At 41.2% G+C, this 27,692-nt stretch overlaps 2 protein-coding genes across 2 annotated transcripts; both read right to left on the bottom strand.

Annotated features, from left to right (window-relative positions):
* Positions 1-214: 214 nt before the first annotated feature.
* GPR85 (G protein-coupled receptor 85) lies at positions 215-27,514 on the bottom strand. Its single transcript, XM_038369217.1, has 4 exons — positions 27,464-27,514; positions 27,061-27,142; positions 11,366-11,548; positions 215-2,894 (listed from the first exon to the last, which is right to left on the bottom strand). Exon 4 carries the CDS (start codon positions 2,712-2,714, stop codon positions 1,602-1,604), a length of 1,113 nt encoding a protein of 370 aa, XP_038225145.1. The 5' UTR covers positions 2,715-2,894; positions 11,366-11,548; positions 27,061-27,142; positions 27,464-27,514; the 3' UTR covers positions 215-1,601.
* Positions 24,663-27,527, bottom strand: SMIM30 (small integral membrane protein 30). The gene is made up of 3 exons (XM_043495157.1): positions 27,464-27,527; positions 27,061-27,142; positions 24,663-25,886 (listed from the first exon to the last, which is right to left on the bottom strand). Exon 3 carries the CDS (start codon positions 25,818-25,820, stop codon positions 25,635-25,637), a length of 186 nt encoding a protein of 61 aa, XP_043351092.1. The 5' UTR covers positions 25,821-25,886; positions 27,061-27,142; positions 27,464-27,527; the 3' UTR covers positions 24,663-25,634.
* Positions 27,528-27,692: the final 165 nt, after the last annotated feature.

Raw genomic sequence — 27,692 nt, forward strand, 5'->3', positions numbered from 1 at the left:
CTGACATCTTAGAATAGATAAAGGGATAATTATGATAAACTACACAACAGTGCTATTGTAGATTATATCATTTATCAATCCTGTGGTCCCCATCATTCATGCATTTATAGTTTGGAAATACAGTGACCGCAAAGAATAATAATCCATAATGGCTACATTCTCAAATCTCATGCTAGCTCACTTGACAAAATAAAAAAGGTTAACTGTATAAAACTGGAAAAAATGTAAAATTTTATTCCAAGAAAATTAACAGGCTACACGGGTAAATTTTGGCAAATGCAACTTTATATTGAAATCCACACATCTGTACCTTAAAGAAGGAAAGACTCACAGACTCTAATGTATTTCTAAAATACTAGAAATCATATTATATGCTTCCACAAGTTAAAACTTAAATAATTTAAAACAACCAATACACCAAAATGTGCAGAAAGTATAAACAAGACTGTGCCTTCAGTAGAATAAATGCTTCACAAATTGTGCAAGATATCATACCAAGGCTGCGATCTCCCTATGACAGCTGTCTTAAAATATAAACATACATCAACTGCCTGTGTTTCTCAGAGCCAAACTAGAATGGGCAGCACACCTAGAAAAAATATATCATACCAGTGATGTGCATACCAATTTTGGGAACCATAGCAGTAAAATGGAAAGAGAGGATTATGTGATCGTTCATGCACTCCCAAATGACTGACCAGAGTTACTGATTCAATTTTCCTTGCTTATTTGCTTCATTGCTAAACAAAATGGAAGATACTAGATAACCCTTTAAGGCAACATGTGTTTATTCTGTATAATTATGACCATTCAGTTATGACTGGGTATTACCTAGGCTAACGTTGCCTAACAGACTGATATCTAGCTTTTTAAAAAACATAAATAAGATGCCAATAAACTTTATACCAAATCAGCAAAAATCACAGAATACAGTTGAATGCTAGTAGTTTCACTGTTAAGGAAATGGTATTTAGAAAGAGTAATATATTTGGAAAAAAAGAGTAAAGTCTAATTTGAACAAAAATACTGCTTTGGAATGCTCCCCAAAACTCACTCACAAGGCAAACAGATTTGTCAGTGTGATAATCCAATTATGCATGGCACATCTTTAATTAATTACGGTACTTATGAGTCCCCAATTTTCAGTCTTTGCAAAACAGTAATTGTATGAAATGTTTTAAACGTCTTCAGATGTCTAAAATTAGTTTTATCAACACATTAACCTCATATCAACTTAACTTAAGATGTCCAATGCTAATCGTTTTGATGGTCTTATTTTATGTAGTGATATACACAGCATTTAGCACTGATACTTAGCATCTGCAATCCTTATCTAGATTTCAACCACATAAAGAAATTCAGGGCAGTGGTTCAGTCCTTTGTTCTTAATTACAAACCTTCACCAGTGGTCAGCAGGAACACTTTTGGGTTTCAAATAGGATTATAGGTGAGCTATTGCAAAGACTGCAGAATGTTTCCCAAATCCTTATAGCTGCTGACTTCCCATTCTTGATTTTCTTCTCAAGACATGGCTACAGGCCACAATTGCTTAGCAGAGAAAGGGTAGTGTTTCACAAGGCTAAAGATTTACAGATGCTCCCTCATATAACACAGTAAGGTTCCCTTGGTAACCTGGATTTTCTGCAGTAAAGAAGGGTTGTACTGAAACAGCGCCTCAGCTCCCTGTTGGAGAAAATGCAGACAAAAGGATTGATTCCAGCCTGGGCAAAACTCATCCAGACAGCGGCCGTTAGAAATCCCCCTGGTACGACAGGCCCTCTTGCAAAAACTCTCCAGTAACAGGCTACCAAATAGGGACCCCACAAGGTCAGAAAGAGGAATGTCATAATGTAAAACATTCTGCTGATTCGCTTTTCCATTTTGAACTCATCTAAGACCAGTAGCCTTCTCCTGCCGGTGGTATTTGCATTTTGCCTGATTCCCAGCAAGGTTGGTGGTGTGGGACCCCTTCCAAATCCAGCCAGCCAATTAGCTGCTGCTTGACCACTGGCTCCAGGGCCATGAAAAGTCCAGTTCTGGCTCACTGCAGCAACAAACTGGACTGGCTTCATTTTCCTGCGATCATGAACGAAAAATATCAGCTTGAGGTAGACAAGCTGTGTGGCTAGGAGTATAAGGGCAAGAAGAAGCATAAATCCCAAAGAATCATTGGCCCTGAAAGAACGATGCTGAAATGTGCATTGGTCTTCCTCCCTAATGAATGAGTACGTGCCCACATCTAAAACTGGGGGGAAAGCCATAGCTACAGAAAGGGTCCACACCATACAGATAACTGCCAAACAAGTCCAGAAGGTCAGCCTTTTTGTATAAAACCGGTGGTGGGCAATAGCTAAGTACCTGGTGACACTTATGCAGAACAGCATGAAAGCAGTGTGGAAGCAGGACAAAACCCCCAAAAACGCAATCACTTTGCAAGTAAGAGTCCCATACGTCCAAGTAGAGCCATTTTTTACAGAGGTGAAAACAAACGGGAAACAAATAGCAGATCTGAGGATGTCTGAGCAGCAAAGATCCAACAGGAAGTAGTAAGGAGCTCTATGCAAGGTCTTATCTTTGACTAGCAAAATGGAGATCAAAAGGTTACCCACCACACTGACTCCTATTATGAAACCCAGTGAAGTCAGTTTCAGAAAGGCTGTTAAAGGAGAGAGATTTTGTAAAATGTTGTCAGCTGCATGGCTGTAGTTCGCCATAGATGGATGGATGATATGGATATTGCCTCAGTCAAGTCTTATGATCTATATATAAGAACAAGGGAAAAATAGATCCATACATCTTACTGCAAACGTAATCCACAAACAGAACAGATCTTGTGTCTAGTCATACAGTACATCCTCTTTTCTTCTTTCTGACTTGTCATGTCATCAAAATATCTGAAAAAAAAAATGAGCTATCAGTTCTTAAGTTAACAAGTAATGATGTGAGAAAGTGCTAACATAGATGCTAATTTATGGGGACCCAAATGAAGTTGTAAATTTGTGTACTATTTGTTTTTATATACCATGAGGCATTTTTTATATGACCTGCATTGTATAACATTTGTATTGTATAACATTTGGGCTTATTTGTAATTTCATAGATTTGGTGTATTTATAGCCCCTGAACTGATCAAACATATCGTATTTGGTATACACCTTATATTTGGTAGAATATACAATTTTATAGTTCATGTCTCAAAGGCTTTATGAATAAAATGATCCCCAGTTCATAACTCCAGGAAATAATCATTGGCATCTTAAAAAAAAAAATCCTAAAAGACCACTTATATTTGCACATTACCTACATTTATTTTACATCTACATATTTGTCAATGTTTTAGAGGCAGCTGCTGTGTTGGTATGGATCATACCCAAAGAAACCCTGCAGAATTTATGTTTTTTAACCCAAGTCACCAAAGCACACTAATCACAGTGTTAGCTCATGCACATTGTAAAAGAAAATGCTATTCACTGTTTTTCCCCTGTAAACCATGATTTTGTCATTTAGGTTTGAAATTAACACAGATGCTAGACAGACAACGGCACTGTGCTTTAAAGGTTCCCCCGTCTTTCTTCTGCCTCTCCCCCTTTTATTATTACAAATCTTTAAAGCCCCAACATTATTATTAAACCCTGGTAAATGTAAACATTGAAGGGGGGGGGGGAGGGAAGGAGAGAAAGGAAATACACCCAAGACATAATTCCCTTCCATTGAAATGGCTGTCTTTGGCTGTGCTTAAATAAAGGTATAATGAACAGATCTTCCTTTAGTTAATTAGGACTCCACGATTTACACCAATTCTCCGGGTGAATTGCAACTGAATACATTTCATGCAAAAGAAAAAAAAATGAAATTCAATAAAAAAATTGCCTGCTGCTTTTCCAAAGCCCAGGGACAGGAGCCACTGCAAGTATGATCAGGCTCCTCCGCTATTCACACGAAGTGCTTCCTATGCCACCTCGGGTGTACAAAGGAGATTCACACCGAATTCCACTAGAATCCTTCCATTCTTACCATCCACAAAGCGCCTGATTACTGCTGTGTAAACAGAGGCTGATCGGATCACGGCAACGTTTTAAACCCATGAACCCCCCCCCCCACCCCGATTCCCCCTCCTTCTCCCCTCTGCCCTGCACACGGCTGGATGGACATGCACACACATGCCCAGCGATGCCCGGGGCGGGGGGACTCGCTTCTGGGTGGCCAGGGCGCCTTGGGTGCTGCCGGTGCTTTGCAGCCCCGTTTGCCCCGAGCCCGCCCAGCTGAAGATGCATTGTCTGTGGGCACTGCCATGATGCCGCGGAGTTGAAAAATCATAGAAGAAGAAGAAGGAGAATGAAGAAAAACCCTGGGGGAGGCAGATCACTCCCCCTCCCCCCAAAACCAGCAGCTGCACCAGCACGGCGCCCCCCCCCCCAACGCCGCCCCTCCAGCCCCTCTCCTCCTACCTGTTGGTGCTGGAGAGCCACACACGCTACGGCGTCGGCTGGCTATACATTGCTGGGGGGGGCAGGTTTGGGGTTTTTTTTGTTTTTTTTTTTTGCCTTGGGACCTGCACCGGGAACCGAGTCAGTGGCTCCGGCGGCGCATGCTCGCCGCGCCTCCTTCAGCGCCCAGCCTCGTCCTCCCCTGTCGCAGCGGCAGCGGCAGCGGCAGCGTCTCTCCCGGCAGCGCCGCCCGCCCGAGCCCAAGGCCGCTGCCCCTTGCCCTGGGCGGCTGCCGCGCCGGACTGAGCGGCGAGCCGGGGCCAGCCAGGGGGCGGGGCATCAGGGCTGCCCAGCTCCGCGCTCGTGCCTTCGCACGGGCCCCGCCCCGCCCCGCCCCGATCGGGGCCGGGGAAGGAGCCCGCCGGCTGCCGGCGGGGACAGGGGCAGCCCCTGCGGGGGGCCGCGGTCTGTCGTTCGCTGCGGCTGCTGCCGGGGGTGAGGCCCAGGCCTCCGGCTCTCCCACCGTCCCCAGTTGGTTCGCTCTTTCGCAGGGGTCGAGGGGCCCCAAGCCGAGGGCAGTCGCTGGAAGGGATGCAGAGGGGTGATTGGGAAATACCCCCCCCCCCCTCACCTCACTGTAGGTCTGCTTGTCGTGGAGCAAGTTTTGAGGATTCCCCTGAAAAAGTTGCAGAACTGCCCCTGACGGTGACAACAGCACAGGGTCATGGGGAGGCGACAGGCCCCCGGCCCCCAAATGTCTAGGAGGGGCAGCAACATGTCCCCAGAGCATCCAAACAGCAGTGTGTGCGTGTCAGTGCCTATGGAAATATTAAACTGACCACAGAGCTATAAGGCTCTGCAAAGCTTATGCTCTAATAAATTTGTTAGTCTCTAAGGTGCCACAAGTCCTCCTTTTCTTTTTGCATTTGGTGAGGTTCTGATGATGTCCCAGCCGGGAACCGCTGGAATGAAATGCAAGTGCTATGAGATGGCATTGCTGACCAAAGGCTATTGCAATACCTTATTCCCATTCTCCCTGTGCGGTGTACAATCCACTCTACTGGCTGGATATCAATCGCAACTTAAAACTAGAAAAACATGAGGATTTTGGATTAAACCTCGTAGAGCGTGTCCCTTTGCCCTCTGGCATATTTAATTTTATACAAGATTATACAAGAGCGAAGCATGGGGGGAAAAAAACAACTACCAAAAATAATTTAGTTTATTTCAAGACTGTTATGGAACAGCTCATTGTTGGTGGGGAAATTTTGATCCTGCAAGTCTTCCGCGAGATGAACTTCTGTTCAAGTCAAAGGGAACTCTTTCTAGGATGGATTTGTAGGGTTGAGCTCATTATTTGTAGCTCAGGCCTTTCAGAATACAGTTATCTTGACATCATTAGTAGATTGCAGCCCTTTTTGTTAATCTGCTGTCAGAATTGTTTGGGATTTGTTTCACTTTTAAAGTGACCTTGAATTCAATGGCAAAATTCATTAACTTCAGTGGGAATACTATCTGGCCCAAAGGGACTGCAGGAACTGAAAAGTGTGGTTATTTAAAGCAAAAACAAAACAAAAAACCCACTCCTTAATGTGTATTATTCACTTCAGATGAAATTCATCTTTGTGAAGAGAGCCCGCACAAAGCTAATGTGCAACTTCGGTCCCATTTTGAGGACTTTGATACTCAATTTATGCAGAGACCATGTGTGTGCACTGCACACGGGGTTAATTTTAACCTTCAATAATTGACTCTGTGGGTGATTAAAAAGGTTATTAAAGTTATATCACTTCAAGGTGTACAATTGTTACTCCATAGTCACCTTAGCTAATTTTCTGTATCCAAGTACACGTTCCCAAGCGTATTGTTAAACAATACTTTTTTCTTATACTTACGGTTAAAGAAACTTTAAAGACAAATAAATGCCTGCTATGATCTGGCAATAGACTGATCAAATACACTGGAAGAATTCCTTGAATAGCTTGAAAATGATGTACTTTTGGTAATTGCATATCAGCTGTATCTTCAACATTCTGATTAGGAAGCAGGTCGGCTGATGTATAACTCATTGTTGAATATAATTGTTATAATATGCGCACAGGTAGGATTTATTCATAGAAGCAATTTGGTAATGTGTTCACACAAAAAGAAAATATATAAAAAAAAGATGGTCTAATGCAAATTAACACTACTTAGTGCACATGTGTAATTTCAGAATCCAAACATCAATGCTTGGAGGAATATGTTTTGTCACAAGGTGAGCTGACTTTTTAAGGGGTTAGGCTGCTTCCTTAGTAGAGGGACCAAAGTACCTGGATCATGTGACTAGGAACCTGGCTGGCTGGGAGATAAGGGCAGTCCTGGGAAGACTCTAAGAAGAGCAGATTTGGAAGTGAGTGGTCCATCAAAAAGTGGGAAGAAAGTCAGGAAAGGGCTAAGGAGGAGACCTAGGCTGAGTAACTCTCCAGAGCTCTTAGGTGGAAGGCCTGGGAGAGAAGTCTGCAAGGAGCAGGAACCAGCTAGGGACCGAACTAAGAACCCAATATCAAAGGTCTGAGGCAGTTAGGAAGGCTGAGTGGAAGGTACGTTGTTTTGAGCTTAATGTTAATAAACCAGATTTCTGAAAAGAGGAGAGTTACTGGGAAAAATCCCATCTGCAATGTGAAGTCTCATTAAATGGGAAGAAGTGGAAACTGAGGCAGTACTGAAGACAGACCCTGCTAAAGATGACAGATGGAGCCAAAGGATCAAAATGTGGGTGTTAAATCCTGGCCCTATTGAAATCAATAGCAAAACTCCCAGTTACTTCACTGGGATCAGGATTTCAGTTCAATGGCTATAAATTATCAATTCACAAACAGCAGAATCTTCATTCCACCATTCTCTTGCTTATATGGATAACTGAGGTGTTGGCTAATCTTCCTGAAAACTGGATGTTTGCAATGTCTGTTTATTCTCCATAATGCAGTTTGTAGAGCAATTTTGTGGGGTTTCTTCAGAATAGCACAGATGCTCCGCAAGGGTGAAACCCAGCTCAGTGTAGAGGGCCAGCACAAGGTGACTGCTTATGTGACTGTGATAGGCTGTTATCAAAAGTATATCCTTTTCAAACCACTCATTGAATTATTTCAAGAGAAATTTTATCTTTGCGCAGAAGGCCAGAATAAACTCAGTGTACCACTCAAGCCCCAGTTTAAAACGTAGAAATAAGATTTAATCAGGCCTAATGTGATACATAGAACTGCATGGGCTCTCTGCACAGGGGTGAATTTCACCCCTATTGTATTTGATTGGTATTTGTAAGCTCTTAGCAGTGCCATGGCCTTGTGTTGTGCCTTGCTACAGGGATGAATTTCACTCCACACTGCTTGTACTATATTGTATTTGCCATACTTTTTGCTTGTGTGTAGTAAAATTTACCAGTTCTATCCTAAAACTATGCAAGCAGCAGAAGGCAGGGAAGTTGTAAATCAAGGTGAATGCATGAGGTGTGTAAGGAAAAAACCTGTGGTGTCGGTGTGTATGTGCATCGTCTCTACAATGAAAGACCTGTTTTGGAGCATGAGGGACTAATAGTGATGAACTTATCCAAATACAAATGACAGGTGGACAAGGCCAAATGGTCAGACAGTGAGGTGGCCCCAATGTGCAAGGGAGAGATTGCTGAAATACAAGGACACTTTTTAAACAGTGGGCTAAATTCTGGCATCAAATCTCTGTTTTCAGCCTTTGTGTATTGTAAGCTAAGCTGAAACGCCTAGGCAAGGCTCTGCTGCAGTCTGACATACTTCAAAGAGTGTGTCTCTCTCCAGGCATATGTCTCAGACATATCTGAAGTAGAAGCTTCAGAAAGGGATGCTATTTTGCAAACATTTTACATGCAACACACAACTGGATCCTGTGCTATTTTCTAAAAATCTCTTACTGTACTCCACTTCAGGAGCATAAGTTATTCTTACCTATAGAATCCTTTACTTTCTTTACATGCATGTCCACTAGGGAAATGTATATACATATTTATTGCAATTGCATGATATGAATAGGTTTTTAAAAAATAAATATAGGATCAAATCCTCAAGAATATTTAATGAGTTTCTTTAAAATGTTTAAGAACTGCCTTGGCAACTTTTTTTTTCATTGAGATAAAACATTTAAGGGAGAACTCATTGTAGCTTACTTCCTGTTCATACAGAGTAAGCCCTGATTTTAACTTACAACGTACTCTTAGTTATGCATAAATGCAGAAAGGTCAGAGTATCACACATAGTACAAGGCTTGTTATTTTCAACAAAATATTTATTTTCTTGTGTCTATATACAACATAGACACTTTAAAATTCAACAGCCCACAATGTCTGTAACTCACTTGTGATTTATTGAAAAGTTACTCTTGCTAATGATTTCAAAGCCACATTGGAGTGATAATTCAAAATTCATGTCTTTAAAAGATACAGCCATCCAGATCTTCACATTGGTGTAACTCCACTAAAGTCAGCAGAGCAATGGACATTTGTACCAGCTGAGGATCTGGCCTGAAGTGAATAATAACAACACTTAAAAAAAAGCCAAATTTTGCAACATTTCTGTAGTAGTGGCCACTTTGGATTCCTGATCAATTAGATGTGTAAAGGTTTTTAAAATGATATAATATTTGTATTTACGTTGCTAATAATTCAATGAGGTAGACTCCCACATCCACATTCAGGCACCTGCCTGATTCAAAAGTACTGAGCACTCAACAATTCATATTAAGCTCAATGGGAGCTGTTGGGTGCTCAGCACTTTTGAGGGAGATGCCTATATATTTAAACATGGCTGTAGGAGCCTAACTGTAGGCTCCCATTTTTGCAAATCTTTTTCCAACCTTTATCTTTAGGTAACATGGTCAATGCATAGTGATGGCTCAACATGCTGCAAAACAGTAGGATAGAGCTAGTTGGAAAGTGGAAATCCCACTCCCATAAAAATGTCACATTTAAAACAAAAAATCATCCTAAATTAGGGCAAAATGTCAGAAAAACAACCGCAGTGTGAGTTGTTGAGTGCGCTGTACTTTTTAAGGTCAGGCAGATGCCTGCATATGGCTTTTGGAGCCTACCTCATTAAATTATTAGAAGATTAAGTTAAAAATATCACACCAGTGAAATTGACAAGAGCCTTCCAAGCCCTGAGCTGGGGAGCCATCATTTTGATGTTTCCCAACGTCCAGTTGACATTTTTCAGCAAAACTGAAATTTCCCCAAGGAAAATCGATTTTTGAAAAAAATGGCATTTTCTGTTGGGAAATCTTTCTGATGGAAAATTCCCAGCTTGCTCTGCAGTAGGATCTGCACTGAGGTCTCGAGTGCCTAACCTTGTAGGGATGTTGATTGGTACCTCTCTCCTGGGAAGAAGGAAGACCCTCACATCATCCTCAAGTGAACCTAACTTCAGAATAGCATTCATGCTGCATCTAGTCCCCTCAGTCTGGAAGTCTATTTAAGGCATTCGTAATTAAAGATGTAGTGGGAGGACTAGGAGGCTCAGGAAAACCTCGCCCCACCATTTCCTCCTCCCCCCAGAAAAATAAAATTGCCCCAGCCCTAGAAACTCTTCACAGTATCATACTCAGTAACGGAGAGGCACTGAAACACACATATGCATACTAAAAATAGACTTATAGCAGGAGTGACTCATTTATTTCATTTGTTTTCTTCTAAAGTTTAATGAATCCAATTACTGATACATATTTTAGTACAAGCTTCATTAGAACATGGTTTTCGAGTGCTATAAATATACTTGATTCGCTGGTTAGCTTTGTTCTCTGTGTCATACAGGAATGTGTGTATACCATCATGGGTGCAGCACCATAACCTGTATAGATACAGATAAAAGAACTTGTACAAAACACAGGTCTGAGTTCATTACCGGATCCCCAGGGGTGATAGTCATCACACATGCCTAAAGTCTGTCTCATAGGTGATGTGAAAAAATGGTGGCTGGAAGTAGGCAAGAGACTGGGCTTGGAGCTTCCCCATAGTTACATTGCAGATACTAGGCTGTAGTGACTGCAGCCAATGACATCACTCCCACAGGACTGATGCATGGCTCAGGGTATGTCTACACTGCACACTTATCCTGGCTCTGATTCAGGTCTGAGCCCAAGCCCTGGCTGCTTCCATCATTCTAACTTGAGTTGGTAATCACCCACGTCCTAGAACCCTGCTAGGAGAATGGGTCAGAGCCCAAGTCTGCTGAGATTCCGGTCCAAGCCCTATCATTTTGCAGTGTGGATGCAGCTCAAGCCACAGACCTGATTCAGACAGTCTGCATTGTGCAGTATGGACACGTTAATGTGCCTGTGAGACCTGGGTCCAGCAATTGTAAACCCAGGTTTACCATGCAGTATGGGTGCTCAAACACAGGTTTGAAAACACAGAGTCTGCAAGCCCAGGTCCCACAGCCCAAGGTTTACAATGCTGCTAGACAAACCCTGTCAGACACACTGGCCATGCCCACACATCTCCACTGATCTGTCCACATTCCCATTCCTTCTCACCCTCACAGTGGGTCTGCTGTGCTTTGGTCTTTTCACAGCACAGGAATGAGTGAGTGTGGGGCAGAATTTCACCCCATCTTCTTTCACTTACATACTATGCCAGCCAGTGCCAATCAAGGTAACAGCACCGTTGATTTCAACAGCTCTGCGCTAGTTTACATCAGCTGAGGATATGTCCCTGTGGTTTTAAAGGCCTAAATTATTAACTGTAGAAACAGACGGTCAACAAAAAGCCAGTAGATTTTCATTTTTGAACAGTGCAATTGGTTGTTTTGTGTTCCGTCTGCCCACCTCACCCCTTCTTGACTATTATGTTTGACAGCTTTTTTGTTTAGGCCACATGTAACATTGAGTTTTCAATTAAATGCTTACTCAGAGACTATTAAGTACACTGGGCTTACCTTGCTAAATGGGAAGTCAAAGCTGGAAGTAAGCCAGCCACTGATGAAGCACAGAGCAGCTGGTACACTCTTCAGTGTCATGGCCTTACAGGGTGCCAGTCACTAGCATTCAATGGTGCTTCATTTGTTACTAGCTCAGATGCCAGTGAAACCCCGTTGACAGTGAGTAGTGGGGTGACAAATCTGAAACAAAAACAGGTTTTAAAAAAGGAACCTAGAAATAGTTGTGAGACACGAACAGGCTGACTTCTAGCAGACAAAAGTGTGACACCACTATAGGCCCAGTGGACACTAGTTAACTATATGAAGAAAGAGCTTTGTTTAAAAACTGGAGGCTAAACAGTCCTATGTCTGGGGCAACACATAGCTACACCACACACAGAGGAGATGTTACACTTCAATCTATCCTGGAGCTTCCTAGTGTGTACCGGGATAGGGGCTGAGTGTTTCTCCTGGTGAGTGCACCTGGCAAACTGGGGCAGGGGGAGGGGGGTGGTGGCCCCATCTCTTTTTGAGCAATTTACTCACTGGGGGGAATTAGGAAGGGAGTACTCCCTGCTCCAAAGGATTGTTGTGGTGCTTGGCTTCTTCTGCGCCCACATACATCATCACTGCAAGGGGGAATATATCCTAGGTCTACTGCCTTCCACACAACCCTGGTGAGAGGTGGCAGGGAATAGGAGAGGGTCAGGATATCAGCAGAGAAGGAAGGGAAGGGACTGTAGGTCACTGGAGAAAAGGACTATTTAGCAATAGTATTTTCTGTATCCAGAGAAGGCAATTGACCAGGAGAAGACTGTCACCCACCGCATTGGTAGGGCTTTCAGGCTCCACTCATGGCAAAGGCTTGGAGGTGTAAACTTCATGTTAGAAACCCTGACTCTCAGTGGTGCCAGTGGTTCAGATCCAGGTGTTAGATAAAACTGAGTTCCCTGGCAGTTTGTCTGATGTTTTCAGGATGTTAAGAACACTACAGACCCAATTGCCCATTACCTTCTGCTGTTATTGACACCTTTGCAGGGGGAATGCAATGTAGGAGTAGAAGGACACCACTCTGATCTGGCACTCAGTTTGCACAGGAGTAAACGACCACACAAGATCCAGGGTGATGAAGAATCAAGCCCCACAGCTTTGTTGGCAGCATGTGGATGTTGGGCTCCAGTACCAGCTGTATCCCCTATGTTGTGGCTTTAGGTTTTAGGATCTACATAGTGGGGAATTCTCCTGGACACTCTTTTGCACTGCTCTAGACATGTCACAAACCACTTGCATGTTAAAGGCCTGCCTTTCCTGCTGTCCCAGACTTGGGGGGTCTGGCACATGGAGCTATAGTTTAATATTCTGCAAACAGAATGAAGAGTGAAATGTGATGATTTAGAGCACAAACCAAGGAGAGACAATTTTAGATGTTACTATGCTTGCTGGGAATGCAGAAAACAAGAGAATCCCTTTGGCTGAGGGCTAGACATCTGTTAGATTAAATTCTGCAGAAGCTGGTGGAGCCATCGGAGAAGTGCTGAGATGGCACATCAGGAACTGTATCCACACAGCTCCAAGAAGACCACAGCAATGTAATATGATAGTACAGCATCTTCTATTTCATTTGGACATGGTATAAAGGGATAACTGTTTTACTAGGTCCTCACTCAGGAAACTAATCTAGCCTAATGATAGTGAATGGCAATAACTGCTGCTTAATTGGACTAGTATAAGCATAAATTTAGCTAGAGCTACGTAATTTAATGGTGATTAACCAAGTGCCAGATTAGGGCCTGTTTCCATGCCCAATGTAATCAATGGAAATCCTTCCATTGGCAGCAGTGGGCACTAGATCAGGCTCAAAATGCCCAGTCTGAGATCTGATATTTTAAACGACAAACTGGTAAATAAAGATTGAGCCATATTCTTTCTTTGGTACTCAGGAGCAATATGGCAGGTTTCTGGTGGTGTCTAGCTAAATACTTCTGTATTATAAAACCTACATACTCTACTATCTACACTGCAGTCTTAGGTGCAATTGCAGCATATGGAGACATACCTGAGTGAGCTTTGATCTAGCTAGCTTGGGTACCAATATGAGTAAAGCTGTGACAGCACGGCCTTCAATCCATTCCCAGGGTCCTGGACAGGCTTGTGCAGTCCATGCTGAAGCCTGTCGTGCCATGGCTTCACAAGCTATCTAGATTAAAGCTAGCTTGGGTATGCCGACGTGCTGCAATTACAGCCTCTTATTCAGTGTAGATGTATCCTCAGTTACAGTGGCTTATCCTGAGGTAACTCCAACGGCATTGGGTATGTCTGCACTGCAATCCGGAGGAGCGACTGTAGCACGTGTAGGCATACCCAAGGCATACCCACGTATAGGCATACCTAGATTTTATCAAGCTAACTCATTAAAAATGGCAGTATAGCCACAGCAATGTGGGATAGCATCCTTAGTACACTCCTTCCCAGGACCCTGGGCGCATACTGGGGCATCTATCCCATGCAACTGCCTGCATCACCATGGCTACGCTGATTTTTAATGAGCTGGCTCTGTCACAGCTACCTTGGGTATGTCTACATGGGCTGTAATCACATAGCCCAGTTGAAGTGTAGACATACAAAATTACAGCTGAGTCTCTAGTACCATACATACACACACACAGTAAAAAGTGAGTGTAAAATGGAGGTAAAATGCTACCAAATAAGAATACTCAATTCACCAGAGATGGTAGTATTTTACCATGACTTTCATTGTTGGCCACTCTTGTGATTTTATCACAACTCTCACAATATTTGGTCTTTTTCTTAAAGTCCCAGCACCTGGGATGTTGTGATATTGCAAGAAACTTAATTTTTTTGGGTGGAAACTGGGCAAGGTTCTAGCCCTCATGGTTGCAAAGAAAATCTGGACGATGTGAGGCTTAAAGGCTCAGAAACCATAAGGCCAATATAAAGAATCTCAAGTGGTTTTGAACACAAATATTATATATTTTTTTGTCAATCTCATGTTTTTTTGGGGGGGACTTGTAAACTCTTGGGGTTGACAGTACTAACTTTACCCAAGTGCACACAACTGCAGAAGGTGCCAAGCAGTGGTGTAACTGAAAGTAGAATTTGACTTGGCACGGGCACATTGAGTGACAGGAAGAGGGACTCTTTGGGATGGTTCTAGTGTACAAGGAGGGATCAAGAAAAAGAAAATTTCTGTTTGCACATTTTCACTATTCTTAAATATATTTCGTCTCTGGGACACATTCAGTAACTTAAAAAATGAAATGTAAAAATGGGATCTATATACTAATAATTAGTGATAATCTTAATAATACAGTTTCAGACATTTTGGAACATGTGTCTGGCCATAAATACATTCATCAGATGATTAAACATGCTGATTCCTCACAGCACATCCACAACTTGTAGCAATCTCCCAGTAAAACATACCCTATTATGTAATGCGTCATTGTGTCATGCTTTGTAAACCTGAGGTATCAGAGAATATTTAATCATTTTATACCCCCTTGCCCACACATATATATTTGCATTATGGTGAAGTATGTATCTTTGCATATAGTTAGGTTTGCCCAAGCATTTTCATTCTAAATTTTCCTTTTCCTTTTCTTATTACTTTCTCAAATCTTTATTGTTTTGGCTAAAATGTGGAACATTTGTTCTCAGTGCAAGAGGGATTTCTCCCTCCCCCCCCCACCAGGAAGTATCAGATAAAATGGTTCAGACCTTTTTCAAATACAGAGAGTGAAAAATATGCAAACTTTCTGCTATTTTTTTTCTGATTTTTTTTAACAACATTTGCACATCTGCAGGAAGTGATAGGAACCAGAAATTTGGCAGGGACGCAGTGCCAGAGTCTAGCTCCTATGTGGACTGATTTAGCAAGTGTGGCTGGAGGCCTTCAAGAGCTATAATGGGGCAAAGTAAACATTATACAGGCTACCTTAATGATGGCATTTTCAGATTTATGACTGCTTCATATTACAGTGAAATCCTGGCCCTATTGACGTCAATGGGAATTTTGCTATTGACTTCACTTTGGCCAGGAGTTCATCCTTAATGTTGTACTTAAGGATATGCTTAAGTGCTTTGCTGAAACAGGGCCATATGTATATTCAAACATGGCTCCTAACAACTGAATACAGTAAAGTACATTAAAATCAGTGTGTGATTAAAAAAATGCCAACATTCTCTTTAATGAAAAAACCTACATGCCAAGTCACTCTTTAAGGCTTATGAACTAGAACAATGCTGGAAAGCATGAAAGGAGGGTTTGTGATTACAGCAATTGCTTTCAACAAGCTGAAATGAAGAAAAGGAAAGTAAAAGTACAGTAGACTTTGATTTGACATTAATGAATGGTTTCATGTGAATAGAACTCAATTGTACAGTTTCTTGGGAATGGCTTTTTTTTGGGTGTCTGTCCCATAATCATAGTGGGGAAAGTGAAATGTTTGTACTGGCAGGTGGTGTGAGAATTTTCTCAGTGACTGCACCAAGCTCTAGTTTAGAGCTTTCTTTATTACCATGATCCAGAGAAAATATTCTACATACACACATATTATGGGAATTTACAGAAACATATGTACTAATAAAACCTTATAGAAATTTCTGACTCTCACGTAACCTGTACATTTACTTGTTCTGGTAATAAGACCATAAGCAGTTACTGAAAGCAGTTGGCACGGATCAACCAATCACAATGAAAAATAATCTTTCAGTTAAATTTTCTTCCTCAAGGCTTAATTCTTGAGAATTCGGAGTATGCTTGTTACAAAGAGAAAAACAGAAAATGGTTTTACATCACTAGAAAATAAAAAGCAAAACCCCAGCCCTTCAACAACTGTATATAGAGTTCTCCGTATACAAAGGGCTTCACTACTACTGCCCATAACAGAGCTCGTGTGTATTCCCACTCATACTGTACCTATCCTATGCCATCAAATCCAAGAACCTATCTTGTGTGCTAAATCATACACAACATTTGATCAAGCAATTCTTATTGTCTTAAACCCTTAAGGCTTGGTTGGCAGAATAATACATTTGTTAGTGGATATTAAACTCCCATCATGCTTTGTACAGAAAGTTCCTAGAACCCTTTTGTGAATGAACCAAAGTGTTGATGCACCATACCTATAAATCGAAAAGAGCTCTGTATTAAGGGTGAACCTTAGAGTGTGACCAAATGGTAGAATGTATTAAATCAATGATGGAAGGTGTGTAATCTCTTGCTCTGACCCCACTGACTTTTAGAAAATATGACCAAAAGTCCAGGAAACCAAGAAAAGACCATTTGTGATTGATAAGGAATACTTGTTATTACAGATGTGTTCTGTGAATTATGAGATAATGAGTTATTGAAAGGGGTTTTTAGCTCAATAGGAATTGCTTGTTGTGACTGGATGTTTTCTGAAATAATGACTTGGTTGCAGTTGTCTTTAGCTTATTGATTATGAAATATGACATATCATAAAAGGAACTCCTGGGTAGATCAGTTATGGAAAAGGAATAGTTTTTATCTTGAACATAGTATATAAGGTAGAAAGTTTCTTGGAGTTAGTTGGGAGTGGATCGAGCGGTGGGATCACTATACCAGATTGGTTTGGTAACATATAAAATCTTTTCTGTATAGTGATGTATTGATTTTCTATTAATAATTCTTGATTAATACATTATGATTGAGCCTGTTATTTGACAACTTATTAATTACATTAATTATTTACTATTATTATTATTATTATTAAAAATTGAATACATAATACATTAAGGCAGCATTTTGACAACTCTGCCACAACCAGACAATTTCAAATTCCTAGGATTTCATCTTGAAATATACTATTAATTTAACAAGGTGATGTGCATAAGGTGATCACGCTTTCCTGGTATTCTAGACTTTTAGTCTACTCGGAGGGTCAGTACTCCCCTGGATGCACAGGGGACTTAATGGTTAATTCCCATAAAATCTAATGGGATTTAAGCACATAAATCCCTGGGAAATTGATGACAGAAGAAACTCTTTATCTTGGGAGGCAGTGTCTCTGAAAAACATTTGGGTATCATGGTGGATAATCAGCTGCACATGAGCTCCCAGTGAGATGCTGTGGCCAAAAGAGCTAATGTGATCCTGTGATATATACACAGAGGAATCTTGAGTAAAAGTAGAGAGGTTATTTGACCTTTGTGTTTGGCTCTGGTGCAACCGCTGTTGGGATACTGTGTCCAGCAATGGTGCCCACAGTTCAAGAAGGATGTTGATAAATTGGAGAGGGTTCAGAGAAGAGCCAAAAGAATGATTAAAGGATTAGAAAACATGCCTTATAGTGATGGACTTAAAGAGTTCAATCCATTCTCTTAACAAAGAAGGTTTAGGGGGTCACTTGATTAAGGTCTATAAATTCTTGCATGGGGAACAAATATTTGGTAATGGGCTCTTCAATCTAGCAGACAAATGGCTGGAAGTTGAAGCTAGACAATTCAAGCAGGCAATAAGGTGTAAATTTTGAACAGTGGGGGTAATTAACCATTGGAACAACTTACCAAGGATTGTGGTGGATTCTCCTTCACTGATAATTTTAAAATCAAGATTGGATGTTTTTCTAAAATATATGCTCTAGGAATTTTTTGGGGGACGTTCTGTGGCCTGTGTTTTGCAAGTGCTCAGATTAGGTGATCATAATAGTCCCTTCTGCCCTTGGAATCTGTGAGGTACTGATTCTGTGTACAATACGTTTATAATCCACTACTTAAATAACATATTTGTTCATCCATCTGGAATGAAGTGCACATGATTATTTGTTACTGGGAGTTCATTAAATTACATCTGAGCTGGAAGAAAAAAGAAGAAAGCTCATAAAAAAAGCTTTGCAGATTTAATGAAGAGAATGTCAGGTAGACTGAGTGAAGGAAAGTGATGTGGAAAAGCTCTGAAATAAAATTAGCTTGTTATTGAGAGTATAGTAAATATAATCCAGAAAAGGAGCTTGAGTATGTAATGTACATCTATATGCAGTACCCATGTATCTGTGTATATTTCTGGGTCAACTTACAATAGACATTAGTGAGATGTTTTTGATACTGGGCTTCTCTGATTATTTCTACCTTCCCGGATGATAAATCCTGGGAAGTGGGGAAACATTTAGATTGAAACTGAATATACAGGTTCTGAAATGTGTGCATATGTGAGGGGAAATATTTTTTCTAATATGTGTAAAAATGTAGGTCATATTAGAAATAAGAGAGAAATGGCAGTAGCTCTTTTAAGAGCCAACTCCAATCTCACAGCAGTGCAAATCAGGAGTAATTCTACTGAAGTCAATGGTGTTACACACCAGCATAAAATCAGAATCAGACCTCGTGCGATTGCTGTCCAGAATGAATTTAAAGGCTGAGGGTCAGATCTTCAGCTCATGTAAAGCAGCATAACTGCCATTTTAGTGAGGCTATAATGGTTTATACTGCCTGGGGATCTGGCCCTGAGATTTTAAAAATAGAAGATTCAGCTGGCACATGTGAAGGGCCATATTCTGCCCTTGATCATTCCACTGCTATCAGTAGGAGTTCTGGATGCAGGACAAGACTGGCAACCTTTATTATTTTCAAAAAATTGATTTTGTCAGGAATGAGATATTAGCATTTCAGGGTTTAAACTGAAGCATTGAATTTCACTGGGAGTTAAGCCCCCAGCCCCCATAAGCCCCTTCAAAATCCCAGCCTAAAAAAAAGGATTACTCTCTGTATGCTGTATTTGTTTCCTTTTCCATAACAGTTTAATGACACAGGGACTGAGGCTGACTAGACTCAGTGGGAGAATGCGAGCACATCTGGTTTCCCCATAGTCTTACATGATGACTGAATAGATTCACAGCTTTTGCTGCCAGCTTTCCTACAGACTTTCACTGTGATCCGATTTGTTCACCATTAATACAGGCTGATTCTCCATAAAGGTACGAGTAAACTGACTTGCTGTGTATGCATCTGAGTTTGCTGTTACATTGTCCAGGTTTGATCTCCCAGCAGTGAATTTTTGTGGGTGGAGAGTTTAAGAAAATCCCTTGAGCCAAGTCTGAGTCCTGTGGAAATGATACCACCTTTCTGCCACTCCTCTCAAACCCAGCCACCACTCCCACCCCACACATTTTGTGTTTCATACAATTATTTCCACTTTTTTTAGATAAATCAAAAAGCATTGAACTTGTGACACCTAAAATTTGACAGGGAAACATAGCCTGATCTAGTGCTCATTTATATAGGCAGAAAGCCTCCCATTGACCTCAGTTGGCTTCTTGAGCAGGACCATAGTCCTCATTGACTACAGTCAAATTGTAATTAAAAAGTCACTATTTGCCAATTGTTATTATACAAAGATATCTGAGATTCACAGTTTCTCCCATAAGTATAATGTTACTATGTGGTATTCTAACAGCAACCACTATAGGTCTCTGATCAGCACTTAACACTGTTAGTTAATTAAGTTAGGAATGATTGAAAATTGACTACTATACATGTGCAGTGGAAAAGCTTACTAATTCCCATCACCCTGACCTGGCAATTTCTTCTTGTCAGGAAGGGCAAATGGCCTGCTATTCCCCCCCTTGCATCTTTGGTAGATGTGCTTGACCCTCTACAGTCTTCTCAAGATCACTGATCTCCTCAAATCCTTGATGGTTTTTGGAGGTTGCCTGTGAATGACCTTTCCACAACACTATACTACAGAACAGCATAATTGTTCCTTGCCACTTACATTCAGAGAGAGTGAATTAAGTTCAGCCATGCTTTCTGAGAACGTTAGTCAAAATGACTTCTACTAACCCTTCAGATCACCTGCGGAGGCTCAGCCAATCCGAGAACAAGAACTCATACCATGTGACTTATGACCAATCACGAACAACTCAGTTAGAAGTATGAAAAGTGAGCACAAGCATTTGCTGCATAATTTTCACAACCATCCTAATTCTAAAGAAAGTTTGGGGGAAATGTCATTGAGTTCAGAAATTATTTAAAGTTGTTCTAATTTCACAGAATGTTTGTGAACCTAAAACAGACATATTTTGATGAAAGCACATTTCTCTATGAAAATTTCTTTCAGCTCTAGTTTGGCTTAAGGCTAAAGTTGGGTCTGTGGGCTGCACAGTCTCTTGGGAATTATAGCTCATTTTTATGCCATAAATAAATGGCATTTTGGAGAGCTACCATTATTTTTCCCAATCCCACCCTTGTAGCTGAAAGGCTAGAAAACCTAGTTGGGAACCCAAGCTCCCACCCCAACCATCCCAGATCCCCTGAAAGCTGCAGGGGCCTGGTTTGTTCTGATGGTGGGTGTTGGGCCAGGTAACTTCATCCTTGATTATGATGGTTTCTACTTCTCCCTCTCCTGGAAGCTGAGTGCAGACTCAGGAGATGTCACTGAATTGTGGTACTCTCCCTAGCTTGCACTTTGAGAAAGTTGCACTCTAAGCAGTCTATTTTAATCACTTTTCAATGCATGTCAAGAGGCCTAAATAACTAAAGGCTGCTTACGTTTTTTTCATAAATGCACCCTTGTCAATATATGCTAACAGTTTAAGTGTTCTTGCCACAATAAATATTTGAGTCTCAAAAAATTGTCTTCTAAAGAATTTAAAGATTTATTTCAATGGGCCTTAAATACCCGGTGCTGTTGAAAATCCCAGTAGGCACCTACCTGAATCTTTATTGGAATTTAGTTATTATTCTGAATGGGACTAAATGCCATTAAAAATCCGTCTCTAGTTGCTTTGCCAAATTGGATTCTAAAATCAGTGGCCTGATCTTCAGGAGTGCTGAACAACCCACAGCTCCAATTGATTAGTGGAGTTACTCCTAATTTACTTGTGTAACAGAGAGGGGAATCAGACCCAAGCTCTCCCTCCACCACCCAAAAACCCTTTGTCAGTTATGATGTGAATAGAACTGTTAGTATTGTAGTGTAATAATTACCACTTGTACCATAGTAATAGACTTATTATGGTTCTTCTATTTAGTCATGCTTTGTCTTGTTGTAAATCAACAGTGAAGTCAGCCCACCTCCCTCCCACAAAGCCCAGGTAAACAACACTATGCAGGGAACCAGTAGGAATTGGGAGCCCCATTACCATTACTTGTAATGTAATAGTAATTACATTAATAGTAATAGTAAAGGCATGAGTCCCTAGGCTAGCAGAGGGATAGTACCCTGTGAGCGCTCCTTGGGATGCAGCATGTTGGGTGCGGGCTACAAACAAGAGGTGGCGTGGCCAAAGCGTTCTTTGCTCCAGCGACCTTTGCCAGCATTACAACCTGTGCCGCATACTTCCTGTGAACCACTATGCCAAGTCTTGCTTTGTACCTCAGTTTCCCCATCTGTAAAAGGGCATTGTGAGGCTTTATTCATTAATGCTCAGGACAGGATTCTCATATAGAAAGTGTTGTCCAAAGCATTATTGTAAGTGTTGAAGCAGTTGCAGCAATGCTTATCTGAGTGGGCAAAAGGCTCCAGCAGTGGCTTAGTCCATTTTATCACCTCAGGGGAGGCAAGTGTGCTAAGCAAGTGAGCTGAAGGATTTGCATCCAATATTCAAGGGCTCCTGTAAAGCATAGAGTAATAATAATACTTAGCTCTTATGTAGCACTGGAAGCTATTGCCCCAGCAACGTTCCTTAGGAGTGAAGGCCTTTCTGTCTTGTCCAGCTGCAGGGTGGGCTTCATGCAGATTGTTAAAGGTCGGTGGAGTTACTGATCTTGAGTGATACTATTGCTAAGGCAGATTGAAAATACCTGCTGGAAGCTGGTAGCTCCTGGCTGCTAACCTTTCTACATTAATTAGGGGGTAGATTGTGTGTACTAAGAGGTGGGTGTTGCAAGCCTGCAGTTTGTTTTTGCTCTCCACTACAGAAACAAATACTAATGATACTTGTTGTGTGCAGAAAGGGAACAGCCCCCATACACTGAACTGAGGTCAAAAAATGTATTTAAATAACTAGACCACAGTTTTCACCGTGGAATGCTGACATACAAGAACCTGTTTTGTATTGCTTTATGAAAACATCTCATAATATTTATAAAACATTACTGTATAATTTCCTTTGGAAATAGTATAATAGTCTTTTTTACTTGGGTATCTGATCAGAAAAGCTGCCATTACCTGCTGGGTTTTGGGGTTTTTTTGTACTAAGAAAGCCATTCATTACAATCCTGGAAATTGAGAGTTTATAAAAATGACTCGAGTCTCTCAGGAACCAACGGCCAATTAAGGGCCCACCGAACTTAACAGGAGTTTCGTTGTTGACTTCAAAGGAATAGGATCATGCCTTTAAGGGGATTTAAATTGCTTCGATGTTGGTAGTGGACAATGAAATGCAATATTATTGATGTATCTTGGCAATAGGACAAAGACAAACATGAACTATGACAAGTAAACCTAAAATATATTTACCTAGATGCCCTGAATCAACTAAAATGTGGGAAAAAAACCTTTATTTGAACTGTTTAAATCAGATTATTTTTTTCATCTCCCTTTTCCCTTCTTGCAAGAGCTGAATCATCTATTTAAACAGTTTTCAGTCACTTCTCTCTCATCCTCCCCCCTGCCCGCTTGTAAGAATTGAATAATCAAATTAACAGTAGAATCTATTTGAAAGAGTTTATTAAAAATTGAGGAAAAACAGGAAGATCAGCCATGATGTGCTCTTAGTCAAACCATTAACAAATTAATTCTCGAGCAATAATTAATTTCCATTATAACCCAGTAAACACACCATTATGCAGTGAACGTCCTTTAGCTAGGCGCATACCACTACAGGCAAAAGAATAAAACTCGAGGTATCCCATAGCATGACACGAATTGTGTGGTGGTTGTGCTGCTCTACAGGGAAAAGCTATGGCATAATTGTGTGAAACTCCTTTGTAAGAACCAGCTATCAGAGATTTTCTGCTAAAGTGATGATGGAGGGGTTTGGGAAAAGCTAGCTGCAATGAAATTTGCTCGTTTGAAGTGGTAGCATCCGCTCTACTGTCTAGCCATGTTCGGGACATCCATCACTGCTAGGCAGGGGCCCCACACTGCAAGCCCGGGAGGGTGGCAGCTGCTTTAAGCACTTTGTTCCCCTCTCTTGGGCCCTAGATCATTATGTTACCTCTCTCGTGTGCAGAAATAGACTTGTAGAAACGCGGCTGGGGGGGGGTTCATGTTAGGGAAGCTAGAGAAACACCTGCATGTCAATAGAACAACCTTGTGAGCTGCATTGCCGTACAGCACTTGAGCTGGGGAATCATGGAATCAAAGGGGATCTCTCCCTAGAGTCAGATGTTAATGGGAGCAGCTGTATTTGTTCCTGTGATGTCAGCCCTGTATGGTACCTGGAAGCCCAGTTAGAAGGGAAGAAAGTAAAATTTACAAGTCCATGGCTTTAACAATTACATTTTCTCCTCTCTTGTCTGTTTTCCTTAGAAGAGGGAAATAAGGGTCAAAGCACTTACAAATGGCATTTGGAAGTCCTACAACTCCAAAGTGTCAAAATATGACCTGCCTGATTATTTGTGGTTGTCAAGTGAGGCTTGTGAACATTTTATCCCTGTCTATGCTCCCACTCTGATAGAGACACTGGGAGAAGGGGAAGGAGGGGTGGCGGCAGGGAGGAGAGAAAGGTAGTAAAAAGCACAACTTTGCATCTCTGTTTTAGCCTTTTCTACTGCTTCCCATAAACACTAGCACCGTTGCTCTGAGCTTCCTAAACATGCAGTGTGCGTGCGCTGAGGTTACAGATGGTATAAAGCTCATCTTTGCACTTTTCATTCTGCTGCTTTGTGCAGGCCTACACCCCCTTTGTCAAGTTAGGGCAGCCAGATGCCAGCTGCTAACAGACATTTGGGGCCAAATCCATGACTACAATCAGTGTGCTATAAGGATGTCCCCTCTGGTGGCAGCAGAGGGTGGGTGTGGCATAAGAGATCCTACCTCACCATTATCAGTCTGGCAGGGCCAACTACGTTGCTCTCTCAGCAGAGCCCTCCAGCCAAGCAGCACAAAGCATATCAAAGTCAAAACATACCAGAGGAGCTGGCTGAGCATGTGGCGAATGCCTGAAGCTTACAGAAACACACTCTAGCTTTGCAGTATGATTCTAACCACAGGTTTAGTTTTGTTTTTTGGCACAAGCTTCAGCTCCGGTTTTGCACAGAGATCAGGTGGACAACTGTGTTCAGAATTTAGGCCTTGGTGAGTAGCGAAAGGGGGTGTAAACTCAAGTGTTGAGCAGTGCACATTCAAGAATGTCCAGGGGGCTTGTTCACTGGCACTTAGATGTCATCAAAGAGCGTACTGAGTTTATTGATCACATGGGGAAAAGTTACATAAGCAGCTGGTTCTAATACCCTATTGTTCAGAATTAAAAGACAGTCACTGAATATATGCAAGTTTTCACTGTTGCAAAACAAACCCCCAAAATGTGAGCATCTCAAAGAAAACTAAAACAAATGTACATGAACCAACAAATATATTCACAAAATATTTGGTCATTTCAATCTTTTCTTCAGAAATCTTTTCCTTGTTTGAGTGGTCGATTTAATTACATATATTCTCATATGTATCATACACATTTTAAAGAAAAATCATGGTCTAATCCTTAAGCATAGCTATTGATTAAATTTGATTCTAATTTGTTAGAGGTATCCAAGCTACAGAAGAGGCACATTCTACGATAAAAATACAGAAGAAAAGGTTTTGCACATTTGTCTATTTTGCCCATGTCTCAGCCTGATTACAGCAGAAGTGAGCTGTTTCAGGGGGGGGGATTAACTTTAACTAGAAAGAACATCTGCACTCACACAGAAGTCTAAGTAGGCTGTTCTTTAGTTATCATATTAAGAGTGCGTCAATATTTCCAAATCTTTATTACCCTGACTAGGAGGTTTATGGCTGCCTTCCTGCTGACTAGCCCCTGAAATTGAATTGTAGAAACGTTACATTCAGTATATGAACTTTCACTGTGAATGAATCTGGGCAATTTTTCCTTCAAATAGCTTGTTTCCATCTTTACTTTAATGCAACCCCTCATCCCAAGGAATATGAAATCATCATTTTCTTACTGTCATGGAGACAGATCCTGTAAACCCTTTCTACCAGTAATAATTTTTATTACCAAGGATGGCATAGCAAGAAGGGTTTGCAGGATTGTGCTCCATGGTTTTGAAAGTTGTCAGGAACTGAGGCTCAGTTTTAAACCCTAAAGTTGTAACAAGCAGAGTTTAGGATTATGCTTGACCGGGTCATCTCTTTAAAAAGTCATAGCTGTCCATTTCTTTTCCTTGCATACAAGCCTAGACAGGCACAGAATCCAATGATAGTTAGAACTACGCCTAGCAAGAGAGCAATTGCGTCTCCAGTGTCCAGGGCTTCAACAACAGGCAGCATAAGCACCAGTGAAATGAACACCAAAAAGAGTTGTGAGGTGTTCCCAAGAAAAGCCATGTTGCTGATCAGGTGGTCTTGGAAGGGAGGTTAAACAATGACGAGAAGCTGGTACTTCAAATGTATCTAAAAATAATAAAAAAAAAGGAACATGACAGGGTTTTTTCCTTTAAATTTATTTCCAAGAACTCTAGATCAACAAATGTGACTGGAGTATCACCAAATCTGTATGGAAATGTATTGTCGTGGGATTGATCCACAGAGCAGGAATGATACTTGGGAGATTCAGGCTTGGTCTTCACCGACACAAAAAGTGATTTTCTTTAGAGTAAGATAAAAAAAACCCAGAGAGAGTGATCGCTCTGTAAAATCCTAAGTGAAGACACCATAGTGTTTATCATGAGGAAGCTAGCCAAGGTCAGCACTGTACTCCTCACCCAGGGTTGATCTGACCTAGTCGATTTTGCAGTAACACTGAAGTGACTCGTCTCCACTAGGATTTTACAGCAGGATAGCTAATGCAGGAAAACACACACCTTTTTGGTCAGTGAAGACATAGCTTTAGGGAAATTATTCTGGAATAAGGGAGGGTGGGAATTTAAAATGAAAAGTTATTGTGGAATTGGTCCCAATGTGGATGTTCTATTCTGGAATAAGAAGCCTTTTTCCAGTTTAGCTTTAATTTACTTCCAAAGTGGATAAAGCTAAATCAGAAAAACAACAAAAAAAAAAAAACCCAAAACCACCACCCAGTCTTATTCTGAAGTAAGTAAGTGTGTCCACATGGGGAACTATTTTGGTCAAAACCCCCATGCTGACAAGCTCTTAGGTTTTCTTCCTGGCTCTGCCAAAGATTCTTATATGACCTGAGGCAAGTCACTAAAATCTCACTGTGCTTCAGTTTTCCCATAATTATCCCCTAATGGATTGCATTGCTAGGGTGATCCATGCATTATATTAGCGTTTCAGAGTAGCAGCCGTGTTAGCCTGTATTTGCAAAAAGAAAAGGAGTACTTGTGGCACCTTAGAGACTAACAAATTATTAAATTATTATAAATATTAGCGTTATCAGTGATATAACATTTATGTTTTGCCACAATTAACATCCCACTCCACCTAAAAAAATGGACCTTGAACTGAATGAAATTGTCCCTGTGCTTACACTTTTCCCGATTTCCGTTCCCTCTGTCCAAACACTGGAGTTTGAAGGGCAGATGAGCATAGAGATTGAGAAAACAGGACAACGGTGTCAATTATCTACAATTGTTTGTCTTCTATTAAGAGAAGAACAGCAACTTACCTTAACCTCTATAATTACTCTGATATTTCCTTTTTGGTTAGCATTGGAATCTAGAAAGCAATGAACTCCACTCAGTCATCACCTGTCAAATCAAGAGAGAGTTATTTGTTCCGTTCATGGAAATGCAAAAGCTCTGCTAGCTAGAGACGGTGGAAGGGAAAAAGAGGAAGAGGCGCTGAAGGGAGTGTAAAAAAAAAAAAAAAATAAGTCTCAGAGCTAAGAGTCATGTGCAACAACATGTGACTGGCAAACAATCGGCTTCTCTGCGGACAACTTTGCACAAAATATGAACTCTGGGTCTGACAGCAAAGGGGGAACCTGAGCTGTGAACGGCCCCGGATCTCTTTAACCTACAAAGTTTATAGTCTCGCCCTGTGTTAGAAGCCAGGCGTACGCGCATTACCTTCCTGGAGGCAGCCATTAGCGGAAGAAAGAGAAAGAGGAAGACCCACGGACTACGTTTCCCAGCGTGGGTGCTGCCTACAATTCCCACAGTGCATTAGAGCAGAGCAGAGTTAACCCTTTACATGCACATAAAGGGCAGATTTCTAAAAAAATAAAAATAAAATAAAATTTCAGGCATTCTGCTTCCGGTAGAAATTCAGATGGATGGCCGACTGAGTCTCCAGCAG

The sequence above is a fragment of the Dermochelys coriacea genome, chromosome 1, assembly GCF_009764565.3.
Source record: "Dermochelys coriacea isolate rDerCor1 chromosome 1, rDerCor1.pri.v4, whole genome shotgun sequence".
Taxonomy (NCBI): domain Eukaryota; kingdom Metazoa; phylum Chordata; order Testudines; family Dermochelyidae; genus Dermochelys; species Dermochelys coriacea.

Excerpts from the sequence above, each read along its gene's own strand:
- GPR85 (XM_038369217.1), bottom strand. The coding sequence starts at position 2,714 with ATGGCGAACTACAGCCATGCAGCTGACAACATTTTACAAAATCTCTCT.
- SMIM30 (XM_043495157.1), bottom strand. The coding sequence starts at position 25,820 with ATGGCTTTTCTTGGGAACACCTCACAACTCTTTTTGGTGTTCATTTCA.